The 15,560-nt window shown below is 51.9% G+C and overlaps 1 protein-coding gene across 5 annotated transcripts in view; it reads right to left on the bottom strand.

Moving 5' to 3' along the window:
• Positions 1 to 745: 745 nt before the first annotated feature.
• Positions 746 to 15,560, bottom strand: part of UBE3B (ubiquitin protein ligase E3B) — a 31,102-nt gene continuing 16,287 nt past the window's right edge. For 4 of the 5 annotated variants that reach the window (XM_084868138.1, XM_084868137.1, XM_084868135.1 and 1 more), the window contains 14 exons: positions 14,112 to 14,283; positions 12,833 to 12,951; positions 12,099 to 12,213; positions 11,329 to 11,428; positions 10,651 to 10,770; positions 10,227 to 10,403; positions 9,995 to 10,105; positions 9,023 to 9,160; positions 8,663 to 8,728; positions 7,951 to 8,009; positions 5,700 to 5,882; positions 5,177 to 5,288; positions 4,234 to 4,326; positions 747 to 3,345 (listed from right to left, as the gene is read on the bottom strand). In XM_084868138.1, coding sequence (XP_084724264.1) covers positions 3,154 to 3,345; positions 4,234 to 4,326; positions 5,177 to 5,288; positions 5,700 to 5,882; positions 7,951 to 8,009; positions 8,663 to 8,728; positions 9,023 to 9,160; positions 9,995 to 10,105; positions 10,227 to 10,403; positions 10,651 to 10,770; positions 11,329 to 11,428; positions 12,099 to 12,213; positions 12,833 to 12,951; positions 14,112 to 14,283 — 1,757 coding nt within the window. In that variant the 3' untranslated portion in view covers positions 747 to 3,153. Of the gene's footprint in view, positions 3,346 to 4,233; positions 4,327 to 5,176; positions 5,289 to 5,699; positions 5,883 to 7,950; positions 8,010 to 8,662; positions 8,729 to 9,022; positions 9,161 to 9,994; positions 10,106 to 10,226; positions 10,404 to 10,650; positions 10,771 to 11,328; positions 11,429 to 12,098; positions 12,214 to 12,832; positions 12,952 to 14,111; positions 14,284 to 15,560 lie in introns of all 5 variants that reach the window. The other variant, XM_084868139.1, reaches the window with a different exon arrangement.

The following is a 15,560-nucleotide window of genomic DNA, read 5'->3' as shown; positions in this document are numbered from 1 at the left end:
TCATGTATCTCTTGGCCATTGGTCCTCTTTTTAAATGGATTGTTTGTCTATTAAGTTGTATGAGTTCCTTGTATATTTGGATATTATCCCTTTATCATTGCCAAATATTTTCTCCCATACAGAGGGCTCTTCATTGTGTTGGTGGTTTCTCTTGCTGTGTAACTTTGTATTTTGATGTCTCATTTATTTATTTTCTCCTTAGTTTCCTTTGCCTTGGGAGACGGGTCTGTAAACATATTGCTACGAGATGTCAAAGATTTTGCTACTATGGTTTCTTCTAGGATTTTTATGGTTTCATGACTTACATTTAAGTCTTTTAATCCACTTTTAGTTTATTCTTATGTATGGTGTAAGTTGCTGGTCTAGTTTCATTTTTTCCATGTATCGGTCTAATTTTCCCAACACCATTTATTGTAGAGACTCTTGACTCCATTGTATGCTCTTGCCTCCTTTGTCAAATATTAATTGAGCTTCATGGCTTGGGTCAATTTCTGGGTTCTCTGTTCTGTCCCATTGATCTGTATGCCTGTTCTTGTGCAGGTACCAAACTATTTTGATTACAGTGGTTTTGTAGTATAACTTGGAGGAATCACAATTCCAGACACCAAGTTATATTACAAAACTACCCTAATCAAAACAGTCTGGTACCGGCACTAGAACAGGACTCCGGAGGAAGAGGGGAAAAGCCACAGAAGGTGGAACTGGAAAAATGGGCGGGTTTGAGATGGGTTTTCTGTGGAATGTAAAGCTGCTGCGTTTGTTGAACAGAACGAGACAAGGCTGTGTCCTGCAAGTCTGATCCTCACTAAGGGGGAAGAGCGGAGTCTGTCTAGATGAAGCTGCAGAATTTCACTCCACGCACGTTTGAGTTACCTGGTTCTTTTCTACGAGCATCTGTCTCTTTTACATGACTGTGTAAGACGTGCCCTGTGGGGTGATGGCTCCTCTGAGAAGCGGTGAGAGGGACGGGCACCGGTGGTACAGAAGGTGACATTAGCTTTAATGACAAATTGTCCGCTGCTCTGAACTCTGGGTAGGAGGAGAACCAGAGGCCTGTTACGTCATTGTTGTGTCTTCCTGCCTCTGTGAGAGCCCGTGTGCTTCCGCCCCAGCAGCCCACCTTGAGCTTCCCAGACACGTGGTTGGAAAGCGCTCCCTCAGAGGAAGCGGAGCAGCCATCGTGGGCTGAAGTGCACCTTTACATTTACGTTTTATAAAGCCGTCGATCACGCTTTAATCTATAAGTTATCTGTGAAAACAAAATAACCCACACCTTTTTGTTTGATCACTTATTTATTATTTATATTTTAAAAATCCACATCGTTTTAGAGTCGTCAAGAGCCAGCTATGAAAGCAATATTTCAATAAGTCAGTGTTTTAGGTAGTGCAATATTTCCGGCTGCTGAAGAGTGATATGAAATGACAAACTCCTCCTCCTCGGCAAGAGAGACCTAGAGTGGATGCTTAGAAATTACTACCCGCACCCAGTCCCACACAGGATGATTCTCAGGTGATGAAAATCAAGATGGGGTCCCATCTCTTTGTGCAGGTTGACAATTCTACGGGCCCCAGTATAACGCGCAAACCTGCTCAGTGTGCACACCCAAGCTCATCAGACCTCCGGAGGAATGGAGCATTTAAAGAAAGTGGCAAATCCATAGAGTCAGGGGTTACTAACAAATCTTAAATACGGAATTCCTGTCTGTAGATTCCTTGCTGTGTTTCCATGACAGTAAAACACACACTGGCCTCCCAAGGGGCTCGGCACAGCCAGGCCTGGACGCTAACGGAACACGGGCGCCCATCTCCACAGAAGCCGTGGAGACAGGTCACGCCCATTCGCCACCAACCCGAAGGTTCTTGCTGGAAGGTGTTTGCTGCCTGGAAGGGAGCTAGCGACCAGCCCAAGCCGCTCCATAGAGCAGACGAGGGACCAGGCACTCCTGGCTTCTAGTCTGGCTCAGTCTCCGTGGTGGGGAGACTGAAGGAGTGTGATGAGGTGGACGAGGGTGGATGGTTGTCAACATGGACCACTGACACGGCCTTTGCCTCAGTTCCCTGGGTCTAGAGTCCAGTTCTGATGATAAAGGTGAAGAATGAGGACAGAGGAGCACATGATTTGACAAAAACCAACAAACAGTAAAACAAAGAAAACCAACCAGGGGCCGTGAATTTCCTGAGACTCGTGAGCTGAGTCGGTGCAGAGGTCTCCTGGGTTTCCTGTGCTGAGGATGGACGGGGGCGAGACCTCAGTTTCATGGATTTTACGATCTGAGCAAAGCCATGCCCAGAAGGACAGGACCTTGGCTAAGATTTGTTTCCTCCTACTTAACAGGCGGGCAGAGAAGCAGGAGGAAGGCAGCTGCTCCTGGGAACCAGGAGGCTTTGGGTAACAGCCGCACCTTCTAGAAATGGAGCTGCTCTTAGGGCCAACTGGTGTTTTCTGGCAAACCCAGGATGCAGGCTGAACGCACTTTCTGGAACATGCCAGTGGAGGTGCCCTAGCAGCTGGCCTGCTGAGGACTCAGAGCATCTAGGCCAATGGGAGCAGCGCCCACACTTCTGTGCTCATGACCTTCCAGCAGGCACCTCTGCCTCCCTGGGGAGAAGGGGGTCTTGGCCGTCTGGCGAGAGGCTGCTGGGGTGGGCTGGAGGCCGAGACTGTCGGATGCATAGAGGCTACCTGAGTAGTTTACAGAAACAGGAGAGTGTCTCACGCGAATTAGGCTTTGTGCACACAGGCCCAGGTCACGGAAACCGGCCTGGAGCCTTGGCGTGCCTGGGCCTTGTCCATGCACAGCACACTCAGAAACGTAAGGGCAGACAGACTCACCAAAGAGCAAACTGTCAAAAAGAGAAGCCCCTCCACCGTCGTGGGCCTGGGCTTCCGGCCGCTGGGAGTACCGAGAAACGACCGATGCTGGCGGAATCTGGAGGTTTATTTCCGACCCCCCTTCCATTAGTGTCACCTGGAGAATGTTGTGTAGAGTCGCGCCTGCGTCCCAAGTTCTTGAGGCCACGGGAGGCTCATGGCGACAGGGAGGGTGTGAGGGCTGCAGTCGCCTGGCATGTTGGTCTCGGGCCCGGGGCACGCTGCCTCCTGGAGCTGAGGTCCGATGGGCAGGAGTGTGAGGCAGGCAGCCGGCACCGGAGCTAGGACAGCTCGAAGCCCGTGTTCATGCTGATGGCGTAGCGCAGCTTCTCCCGCAGGACGCTCTTCTTGCTGTAGTTGGGCAGCTTGAGCAGGTTGAAGCAGGTGGAGGAGGTGGGCAGGCGGCCGCCTGGCTCCCGCTTGCGGATGGTGAAGAAGCCCCGGAGCACGCTGCCCAGGGTGTCCCCAGTGTCCTGCAAGCACACAGCACAGCCTGGGTTGGAGGTGCCCAGGGAGGGAGCCAGGGCAGTGCCAGGACGGGAGGACCTGGGTGCTGAGCGGGATGTGCACACCGCCCTGGCGAAGCTGGGCCTGGAGTGGGCACTCCACCACCAAGGCCGGCCCACCCCGAGGACGAGCCTCAAGAGGTGAGTGCACAGAGCAGCCCCCTCCTCGGGCAGCACAGGGACTCCTGTGTTAAGGACGCGCCAGGAAATGGGGCCTCTGGGTAACCGCTAGTTATTGAGTAACCAATCTTCAGAGAGCCAGTATGCAGTGCAAATGCTTTAGATCCCCAAACATGTCTGAGTGCAGCCTCACGCTTCCTCTCCGACCTTGCCAGTGCTTGGCCTGGCCAGACTAGCTTGGGGCAGCCTCCTCCAGCCAAGGGGGCTCGTGTCCCACGGGGAGGATCTGGAGCCCAGACTGCAGCATCCTGAAAGGCGTGGCACTCAGGCCACCAGGCTGCAGGAGTGGGGGGAAGGAGACACTTTTAACAAGGGCTACTCAGCACCAACCCTGCAGAGGATGACAACCCCTAGGGCATTCATTCCCTTTATATTCATTCCCAGCAGTGCGGCCAGCAGGTGGAGAGGTTGGCATTCAAACCTGTGCCTGTTTACTCCCTAGGCCCATGCCCTCACCCTCAACCGCACTGCCTCTCAGACCTGGAGCCTGGCAGAGCAGCGGTGACTAAAAACACCTCCAGCTACTCCTCCCTGAGGGAGGAAGGAGGACCAACTGAGCTGAGGCAGCAGGGTCAGCCTGCTCCCAGGAGGACAGCGAACCTTCTCCCCAGCTCCCAGGAGTCAGGGGCTTGCCCTGCGGTGAGCATCGTGCACAACCCTCCCCAGCCGTGCTACCTGGTCATCTGACACTTCGACACAGCGGATGGAGAAAGGAGGCTTGAGGTAGGCGAATCCCAGGAGCGGGGGCCTGGAGCAGCTGGTCACAAACTGCAACACAAGGCAGGTCAGGGGTCAGAGGGGCCGGCACCCCCTCAGAAATGGGCCCTCAGTCTCACTGCTCCAGTCACGGGCCAGTCACTGCTACTCGGCCGACAGGACGGGTCACAGCGGGCACATGGCCCAAGGGCTGGGACACACCTCACACAAGTCTTTAGGGCTGGTCTCGGACTAAAACGTGTGACATGACTAGCCTTTGAGGGTGTCTGGTGGAGGACGTGTGGAGTTCAGGAACAAACTCCCACCGAGGAAGGGTCTCCAGTGGGGCTGTCACATTTTGAACATTACAACTTGAAAGACCCCAGTACAGGAGTCCTGGTGAATGCCAGCCACTCTTATTTGCAAAACATACACTAACAGCCCCTTTGTGCGCATTGTATTGGGACATTGCACGTGTGGTGGTGTGTGCAGACTACTGAGAAAAAAGCTGTGCAGAGGTAGTCCCATTTCTCCAGAGGTAGAGATGAGACTGTTTAAATCCTACCCTGTAGAACAGACTGTCTCTAGTTTCTTAAGGTAACAGCACCATTCACTTCTATAATGACGGGAAAGCAAGGGAGGCGTGAGCAAGGCTAGCACCAGTGAAGGGGCAGATGGAGTGACAGGCGGAGCATGCCTGTCCCTGCAGAGGTCCGCGCAGGCTCACTCACCTCGAGGCCCTCCCCGGTTACTGCCTGACCTGCCTACCTGGAAGGTGTAGCCCGCCGATGGGACGGCATGCTGATGACAGGAGGTCCTCTTACCACGTCATTTCCCCTCGAGTGTAAGTTATTACACTGGTCTAGTTTCAGGAGAATATCTACGTATGCACACACGCACGTCTAGGTAACATGCACAGTACCTTCAGAAACATGGCTCTCTCGTTGGGCGTGAAGTCGGAGGCCAGAATATCCCAGAGCCAGATAATGACCCTGTGGCTTCCATGAAAACCACCGTAATACACTGTGTGCTTCCTGAAAACAATGCAGACACAGCTCAGTCGCACAGACACAGGTAAACATGGCATTTAGAACGCACTACTCACTACCTAATCTTCTGAAGGCCAGAGTTCATGCCTTAATGACCCCATGTTCCTGGAAGCTAAAGCTGAGAGTTCAGGAGCTGGCTGCTCCAGAGCAGAAGCCAGCGGAAGGTCCTGCCACTAGTCCCGAGGACCTCAGAGAGCCCAGCGGTCCTCAGGGTCTGCTTCCCTTTGGTTTCTAGGCACAAAAGTGGTTGGGTTCTTACTCCCGGCAGTTCACCCCATGAGCGGGGAGGAGAGCAGTGGAGATGGGCCCTGAAATAACTCCAAAGAGGACCCCGCGAGGGGGCACCTGCTTTCCAGGCCTAAGAACCTCGCCCTTGCCAGCTCGCTCACTCCTTACTTCAAATCCTCCAGGTCAATCTCGGCGTTGTCACCGGAGATGAGGCGCTGGAGCTCGGGGGTTGAGAACATCCGGATCCACTCGGGTTTGATGATAGAACGGAATCCGCTGATGAGGGCAGCCGTCTGGTTTTTGATTTGAGTGTGCATTCGAAAGTGTGCCATCAGGTGGATGTAGCTGATTCTGTTGGCGACAAAAGAAAACAATGGGAATTAACATGACAGAGTGGGCTGGAAGATGAGTTAGGTCATTTCTGTTTCATCTTACAGAAACACAAATAGTACCAGGACATTTCACCACAATCACAGATGACGATGACGGCTCTCCTGAACAGTGCACGGCGTGCCCAGGGCATTACCTCATCACTTCACCAAAAAGAACCACACAAAACAGTGGGCCATTCGTCAGGATAACACCCCAATGTGTCAAGACTCAAAGCAAGACATTCTCCAGGTAAGGAGAGGGCCTTCTTGGTACAAGGTATTTTTCCAGTCTTGTATTTAATTTCTTCCTTTTGGGCATACACCAATTAAGATGTAGTGCAGTCCTCCTCTAAGCTTTAAAGCAGAGAAAAACTGCTTCATGCAGAAACTTCCATTAAAACCTTGCTCATCTGGACCAAGAGGGAGGCTGTGCAAAGGCGAGGCCTCAGAAAGTTCTGGTCAGATGCAGCTGGCTCACGTTCAGTTTCAACTAGGACGTCAGAACACTAACCACGGTTCCAGCAGATGGTCTCCTGGGTCTGCTTTTATGAACACAATGGCCGCATGTATAACATAGAATGTACTACAACTGAACAGGTTAAATATAACCCAACAGGGTTGCTAGCTTGCTGATTTTTTAAGCGAGCATACACTCAGAGTTGAAAGACCTCGAGCCCAGCCCACGCATAAATCTCAAAATTCCAATCAGTCCAGTCCAAATAAACGTGTTCCCGCAGCACTCAAATCCGAGTGCCTGGCCTTGAAACAGCCCATTTTAAAAATTATCCAGCGGCAAACTTGCACATCAGTACACTTCAAGATGACCTTTTCTACTGTGACTCCTTTCCTTGACTCTTGGAAGCTGGTTACTAGTTCTGTCCCATTTCACCGAAGGAAGAGAGGGACTCTCCCATTTCACACCTCAGAAGTGCAGGACCCAGCATCCCCTGAAGGAGGAGAAACGGGCACCGCCAGGCCTCGCAGGAGAGGTAGCCTGCAGCACTGAATCGCTCTCACCCTGAGCTTTACACTGAGAACGTGGAAGAGCGCGGGAAAGGACACCCTGGAAGGCCTTTTGCACACGCTTTCTCCTGGAGAGCCCTCTGCAGGGATGGTGAGAGGGAACACGGGGGCTCCAGACAGTCCCAGGCTCTGTTCTTCCTCAACTGTCAAACTAACCCCCGGAGGCAAATCAAACTGGTGCATCTCAAACTGACGAGAACTGGGTCTGTGCTGAATGAAAGCTCCCAAGCATGAGGATGACCGAGCCATCCCAACCAGAGACGCGATGCCGGGCTGGAACGTGCATCTGATCCAAGTAGGACCGAACTCTCACGTGTCACTGAGGAGAGTGACACTCAGATTAATATTCAGATGCTCAGCAGAGAACGGTGGCAAGAGAAGACGGACAGATTGACAGACAGGCCTACTAGCTATACTAGCTAGACAGGCCTTCATGCTAAGTTCTGTAATTATAATTTGGTGATAATAGGCCGGGTGGAGACAGTGCATTGAGGAGTCTGGCTTCTAGGGACCAAAGAGGTTGACATTTGTGACAGATTCCTGAAAGCCTGTTCTCTGTGACAACAGCTGCCGAGCCTCAGAAGCTCCCCATACCTAAGGTGTATCTGCAGCATCTGACCTCGCCGCTGTGTTCTCAAGACCGGGCTTTCTACCACCACCACGCACTATCATCCCTACACGATCCGCCCCTCCATGTGCCTTCTGCCTCGGTGCCTTCTGCGTTCCGGACTGTGTGCCCGAAGGTCCCAGAATCCATCTGTCTGCACTGAGGACCATCGTTAAAGTCCTAGGAACACTGCCTCTGGCCTCAGAAGTGCTACTGCAAATAATCAAGTGTCAATTCTTATTTTGCACATCGAATTTAATACAATTTTGGTCTAGAAACTGCAACCATTATAAGTTCCATTATAATACTTATGGCTTTTCTACTTCAATGTATCTTAATAAATTCTCAAAGTAAGCCTGGAGAGCCAGGATGAAGTCTTCTCAAGTGATGACCTTAAAAATCGAATTGCGATACTCACTTATTTTCATTTGTAACAGGAATGGTCTTCCCTCCGGGAATCAGTTCATGGCAAACGAGCTAGGAGGGAAGAAGGGGAGCAATCACTCGAGAGGATTTTAATGGGGAGAAAGCTTCCTTCAGACAAAAGGGCTGACACCCACGACCGGAACGACAGAATTAAGATGAGACATGTTTGGGAACAACCATTTTCCCAAAAAGCCTGGGCTTACACATCAGCAAGCAGACCCTACATGATTAATACTAAAGGTTATAAAAAAAAAAAAAATTTAAAAAAAATGATGTGGGTGCCAGGGAGAAAGATCTGGAAGGCCAGCCACATGTTGCCAGTGGCACTCTCCGGGCTCTGCCACTCCAGGCGGATTTCATTTTCACCGTATGCTCACATTCTAGCTGATGTTTGGTTAGGGGTCTGCATTATTTTTATAGTCAGGAGAGAAAATTAAGACTGTCAGGAAGAAGCCTCAAAATCTGATGAAAGATTTGGAAACTACAGAATCAACTGCTCTCCTCAATGTCAAGAACTTCAGTGGGTCACCTAAAGAAATCCCCCCGCAAGGTGGGACAGGAGAACTGGCATGGGAGCCAGAGGAAAGAGCGGCCGGACAGACAGACACTGTTTGGGGACCGTTGGGGAAAGCACCAAGGGCAGCGCAGGCCTCAGGAAGCCCAGAGGGACAGAAAGAAGACTCCAGCCCCAGAAGCTGACCTACCTGACCCATGACGTCTTCATCGTACGACAGCGTCAGGCCCAGGTCGGAGATGTCCCCATCGTAGCGCTAAAACGACAGGGAAGGGAAAGGGTTGGTACCCAGCAGGGCTCTGCTTTGAAGAAATGACGCTCCTACGAGGTCTGCTTAGGCATCGACTGCTGTGGCCACTGAGCAGCGGGAAGCAAAGGAGACAACCGCGCACCCCCTCGAGGAAGGAGGCCCTGAGCATCGGCCCTCCGAGACAGGCAGGGTCCCGAGGCACGAGGGGCAGGAGCCTCATCCACCACACCCACCCTGCGGGCTTCACTCGCCGGTGCCTTCCCGCCAGCGCTCAGCCAAGCCCCGCCTGTCCACACTGACCTTAATGGAGGTGAGGTTTTTGTAGAACTCGGAGTCCAGGGAAGGCAGCTCGTCCACAGAGCTGTAGAAGACACTGTGGTGGTGCCCGAGCAGCTGGCTCAGGAAGAAGGATGCGAAGGGCACGTCCACCACGATCCCCTGCGGGAGGAGACAAGCTCGCCACCGCAGTCTGTCCAGAGTCCGCCCCAATCACCCCATCAGGGGCCGCTCAGGCCCAGAGGCACCAGGAGCGTCTCCAGGCACTTCCGGAACCTCCAACCTGGACGCTACCTCCCCCTCACTTCACAAACCCAGTAAGTCCCCGTGGGGATGTCTCAGCATGGTGGTTATGGACATGGACTTTGAAGCCACACTGCTCAGGGGTCAAACCCAGCTCTGCTGCTGCCCCGCCACGGAGCCTCAGTTTCCCACCTGCAAACGGGTGGCAGCGCAGCCTGCCTGCTGTGAGACTTGGGGAGCAGGCTGTGGGAGCTCAGAGGACACGCTCCTGCCGGAGGCAGAGCAGGGCAAACAGCGGGCCCCGTGCCCCCATTTCTTCCATCTGCACTATTATTGTTGCTGGAGAGGGAGGAGACAGAGGCGAGGCTCTGGAAATCGGGGAGGCCATCACACCGCCCCTCACCCTTCAGCGAAGCGCAGGGCAGGTTTAGGACTCGGGGTGGCCTGGGTTCACATCTGCATTCTCCCCTCAAGGAATGATGAGACTCTGGACAAGGGCCTCCTCGAGCCTCGGTTCTCCCGTCCTTACACAAACAGGACAGCGGCGGCCACGCCACGGGGATGCTGAGGATTCAACGAGCAGCACAGGAGTACAGTATCTCTGTACAGCAATCGGTTCCTGTCCTTCCTTCCTGACTTTATCCCAGTGACAGGCAGTTGGCCCAGCTAGGTCTGATCACAAATGCATACGAAGCCATGGGACTTCCCACGTTTCGTCTTCCTCTCCAGTCCGATGCTCCTTCATGCGCCTACCTCATACACGGCCTTCCCCAGCATCTTGCCCACGAACTCAAAGAGTTGCAGGTAGTTCTCGTGGATGTAAGAGGTGGGCGAAGGGTAGAGCCTCTCGTCCCCACTGGTTGTCTGCGAGGAAACAGGCGGACAGAGGCAGGGAGGTGAGGCCTTGGGTCAAGACGCCCAGCCCTTCGCGTCTTGTGGCGCCTCAGTGTGGCGGCTGGCAGCCCCGCTCCCTCCCCTGGGATACCTTGAATAGGTTGAGTGCCGGGTCAAACACCCTCTTGATGATCTCTTCCAAGAACTCCTTGAAAACACCGTCTTGATCAATCCCTGCCTCGTCCACCCCGAGGTCGTTGACAAACTTCACGCGGATCACGCCCTTCATGGCGTGCTGGGACAGCTGCCGCAGCTGCTCGTAGCCATCCTGCCGAGGGCAGAAGTGCAGCCCATTAGGACCCAAGGCCCGCTGCACACTCAGGGATCCCCCTAAGGCTCTCCTTCCTGTGGGAAGCTCTCAGAGCAGGAAGCAGGACCAGTGGCCCCTTTCTGGCTCCCAGGGCCTCGATTCCAGTGTCATTAGATGAAGGAGCGACAAGAACAGTTCAGAGGCAACAGGTTCACCCGCTGACACGCCTGCCCTCCACCGAGCACACTGCTTGTGGGCTGCTCACCTCCAACATCCGGGACCGTCGGATAGTGATGTGGGTGACGTGAGGGGAGGCGGAGCTGGTCTCCACAAGCCCCAGCTTCTCCTTCTCCTTGGTGACCATGTTTCGGAACAGAAGAACTCTCTGAAACAAGCAACGGTGAGACCAGAGAGAGGTCAATGGCTGACGATTCCCTAAAACACACTGTACGAGATTCATGGCTTTTACGTCATTTGAGACCCAACCGCAGTGGGATGCTTCCATAAGTTAACAATGAGTTGAGGGAACAGGAAACCTTCCCCAAAACACTCTTAGAATTAGAAATATAGCTTCTTCCCTCCCTCCTACGTTCTCTCCAGACAGACTGTCCGTCTGGCTCTCTAGCAGCACTGCATTCTCTCACTTGAGTCCTTTAAAACCTGCCCACTTCTGCCTGTGCTCCCAATCCCTTTCTGGGCTCTCCCAGCATCCAACCCTGTGGCACACACCCCACTCTACAGGACGGCCAATTCATAGCGCCTTCAATCCTGTACCCCTAGCATTTAGCTTCATGCCCGACACAGAGTAAGATCCAGTCACCGTTTGCACTGCTGAATGAATGAGCGCATTTATTTATTTCCAACTGGGTAACAGATACGGAAGGCTAGGAGCCACATGGTGGAAGAGAGAGACGCACAGGGCCCAGCTCTGAGTGCAACTCACGTTTTTGTGAGGAATGACGTGAGGGATGTACTGCAGGACCAGTTGGGCCCGCTTCCTGTCCTTGTCCAGTTCTTGGAAGAGCACACTGGGTTTGAGATCCCTTAAAAAGAAAGACATGGGCTTGGGAATAATGAAAACAAAACATCCACCATTCTTGGCAAACTGCCCCCTGCGGGCCATATGCAGCCTGCCGCCTGTTTCTGTCAAGTTTTATGGGACACACCACACACTCATTACGTGTTGTCTCTGGCTGTTTCCGTGCCACAGAGACTGGCCTGCAGAGCCTAGAGTAGTCACCGTCAGGCCCTTTACGGAAACAGCTGCCCAGTCCTGCTCTAGTGCCACTTACACAGGAGTTGACATGTCATTGATAAGTTAATGTGGACGCGACCTTATGTTTAGTTGTTGCAAAAGGATTCCGCAACCCCGTCCCCCAAAACACCTAGCTGTAGTTTTTATCCTCTCATTCTGATAGTTAAAAACTGCCGTTTGCCTAGCATTATCTGTAGCTCAGTTCAGCTGAACATTTTTCTTATCCCAGTTTGGATACGAAACACTTGCTAAATGTGACCGGGTGCTGCTATAATGAGCTCAAACCATCCTCAGGGGACACACATTTTAACAGAAGTGACTGCCAGGCGATCCGCCCCAACAGGTGCAGGAAGAACGGGTCTCCTTACGCGGGTGAAAGTTGGAGGAGAGGGACGAGTTCCCCTGCCCTGAGATGTGCGCGCAGCGTCCATAAACCGCCTCCCCACCCCGGCACTCACTTTCGCAGCCAGTGGTCGTCGGGGGCGAAGCGGCGCCGACAGTCCCGCTCGTACAGCACCATCAGCCACCCGTGGACGGACTGGAACAGCTCCAGGGTCTCGCCCTTGGCGTTCTCTGTGGGCACACAAGCAGGGGGCACCCTCACGAAGCTGATCAGAACGGAGATGAACTGAAAGGACAGCTCTGGTCATCAAGTCCCACCGCGTTCTTCCTCCCCCTTACTGGGAGTCCTGCATGGCACACAGCTGAAAAGCACCCTGGGTGTGTGTTCGAAGTGTCTACGGGCTGAGTAGCTCTTAGGCACAATCAGTCATGTGCCTCCCACTAGCACGTCATCTAAGGACCCTGTTAATCTAAGGAGCTTCGTTCTGAACCGCTGGAAACACATCACGGGGTGCATCTTTAACCGGAGGTGTTAGCTGGCACACATTTATCTTCTCAAAGATAAAACCAACACACAGAATCAAAAGGAGATGTGGGGCAAAATTAATCATCACTAATAATTCCTGATACAAGCAAATCTTGAAAAACGTGGGAGAACAAGACTTCTTTAACCTCACCACTGTCTTCAGAGGTCACAGATAGAGAATGAAAGAAGGAAACTTCTAATTAGGTGAAGAAATATGCATTTTCCGTTAACATTGACAGATAATAAGGCTAAGAACATCCGTGTTACTGACTGACCTCCCTGCCTGTAGCATCAACAGAACAGTGGCCACCACCTTTACCTTACCTACGATTCCATCCCAGATCATCTTAAACACAAAGGAATTCAGAAAGGAGGAGATAGTAACCAGCTCTTCCAGTTTGAATGAAATTTGTTCTTCATAAACTTCAATGTCATCAAGGATCCTAAATCAGAAAGTTATTCACAATTATCCACCAAGGAAAGGCAAAAAAACCCCCACTAAACCTGTACTTCTTAGAGGACAAAATAAGGTAATGAAATAAGTTCTATCTTTTAGAGCCACTTCCTGTAAAATTTACAGATAAAGTAGTAAATGTCTAGAATATGGTTCAAAACAATGAGGGAGAGGAGAGAGAGTGAGCGTACAGATGAAGCAAGACTGGCAATGTTAACTGTTGAGGCTGGTGATGGGTGCATGAGAGGTCATTGTATGATATTCTCTCTACTTCCTGTTGACTTGAAATTGTCCCCAGTAAAAAGTTAAAAATACCATTCCCCCCCCTGCTCTGTATTTCAGCTCTATCTGAAAATATCCTAAAACGGCTCCATTCCCTTTAGAATAGGAGTCACTCTTGGGTCACCCGTGACCCAGCAGGTCAGGGTCTGCACCAGCAGCTACGGTCCCTGCTCTTGCCTCCAACCTCTCACTGAGCCCTTCCCTCCACGATTCTTAGCCAATCTGCACCTCCAAGCCCCTGCCTCCTGCCAATGCTTCTGAACCTAACTGCCTATGGTCCATTCTATCTTATAATTTTTCACCAGCCTTTTGGGGGGAAAAGGGGAATTAAAAGAACACCAAATACAAGAGTAGATACCTAAGCTTAAAGAACAAAGAACTAAATGGGACTAGCATTTGTTAATGTCTCATTCTGTGCCAGGCACTGTGCTAAGTACCTGACATTCCTTTTCTCACTCCCTATCACGTGGTAATGTTATCCCCATTGCCCGGGGCACCTCAGTAAGTGGTGGAGCCAAGCTTTGCACCCTGACTCCCTGGCTCTGCAAGTTTCCAGTAGACTAACTAGCACAGCGAGTCAATGGCCAAAGTTATTTAGACCCAGAGCCAAGAAACCCCAAAGCCCACATTCAGGGGTGCTGACCCAGCCCCTTGAAAGGATGGGAACTAACAATTGCTGAAGCCCTACTATGTGCCACCCACTCTGTAAATGTTTCCTCATCTAATGCTTCTAAAATGTCATTTACAAAAGCAAGCAGCGGACCCTGCCGCACGGGCCCAAACCTTAGCAGGAATTGCGTCAGTAACCACTTCTTTCCTGCCACTGCATTCTAGGGAAGGAGCTCAGGCCCGCAGCAGTCAACCTACGTGATGAGGTGCCGGGAGCAGTCACAGAACAGCATCAGCATGGCCAAGAGCTGCTTGGACTCTTCAGTGTCATTGTTGAGGCATTCCAAGAAGAGCTTTAGCCCTCCGTGGGGCCCCAGCTCACAGATAAACGCCCACAGTTTGGGCAGCAGGTCATCCAGGTAAGTGAGGCCTGGAAAAGGATAGAGAAACCCAAGCTTCAGGTGGGGCTCCAGCTGGTCCAGGATTTCCCTTCCCACCAGGGAGACAAACACACCTACCCGTGAGCATGCAGTGTGTGAGAGAGAGAGTGCAATTACCAAGAAAATCATTGTCACCACGAGACTAATAAGAGCTAACGTGGAATGGGTGCTTACTCTGTGCCAGACACTGTTCCAAGCACTTTACATGCATGATCTCCTTTCCAGTGTGAAACTCACTGTTATCTAAAGTGAAGGCCAGAGAGGTTAAGTGGTTCAAAATCACACAGCCGGGAAGTGTCAGAGCCAAGAGCAAAACCAGGTCTGTCTGACCCCGAGTGTGTGTTTTAAATCAGAGATCAGCAAATTTCTTTCTGGGAAGGGCCAGAGTCGGTGTTTTTAGGCTCTGTAGGCCAATCACTGTCACAACTACTCAGTGCAACTATTATAGCAGAAAAGCGGCTATTAGACAATCTGGATGTAGCTTTGTTCCAATAAAACTTTATAAAAGCAAGTAGTGGGTTGGCAGTGGCCCACAGGCAGTAGTTTATCGATACCTACTTGAATCTATCTCGCACGCATGGGATTGAACCTGCATTCCAGCTATGTGCCCTTGACCAGGAATCGAACCTGCAACCCTTTCATGTTTGGACTGACATTCTAACCACTAAAAACAATGGCCAGGGGAAGCAGAGGACATCTTAACCTCCTGATGGCAGAATTTCCAAGCCCCCAGCTGGTCATCCCCTGCTCGGCAGACTGCACCACCCACGCTGTCACTCGGCTAAAAGCCTGGCATCATCTTTGAAACTGTTAGGCCTCACTCCCTCAAGTCTAACCGGCCTCTGAAACATCACACATCCTCCTGCTTCCATCTCCATCGCTTCCCCAGTTCCGCTGTCCTCAGGGGGCACCTGGCAGTGTTTGGAGATAGGTATGGGTGTCACAACCAGGAGGAAGGAGAGATTGCTATTGGCACTTATGGGTAGGGGCCAGAGGATGCTGAAACCCTACAATGGACCGGGTGGCTTCCACACCAAAGAATCACTGCCAAACCGTCAGCCCTCCTCCAGGCCAAGCCTGCATTGTCACTCACTACTCCACCGCCCCAGGCCTTCATGACAGTGCATACAGCCCATCTTACGCCTGGTCTCCCCACTAGGATATAACCCCCTTGGGAACACAGACCCTGGCTCTGTGAGCATGTGAAGATGAAGAAATAAGTGTGAAAGGGAGAAGCAGCAAGAAGTTATGATTTAAAACAAAAGTA

Source organism: Pipistrellus hanaki (assembly GCF_964339955.1).
Source record: "Pipistrellus hanaki genome assembly, chromosome: 19".
In the NCBI taxonomy this organism is placed as follows: domain Eukaryota; kingdom Metazoa; phylum Chordata; class Mammalia; order Chiroptera; family Vespertilionidae; genus Pipistrellus; species Pipistrellus hanaki.
This window is presented reverse-complemented; position numbering and strand designations above follow the sequence as displayed.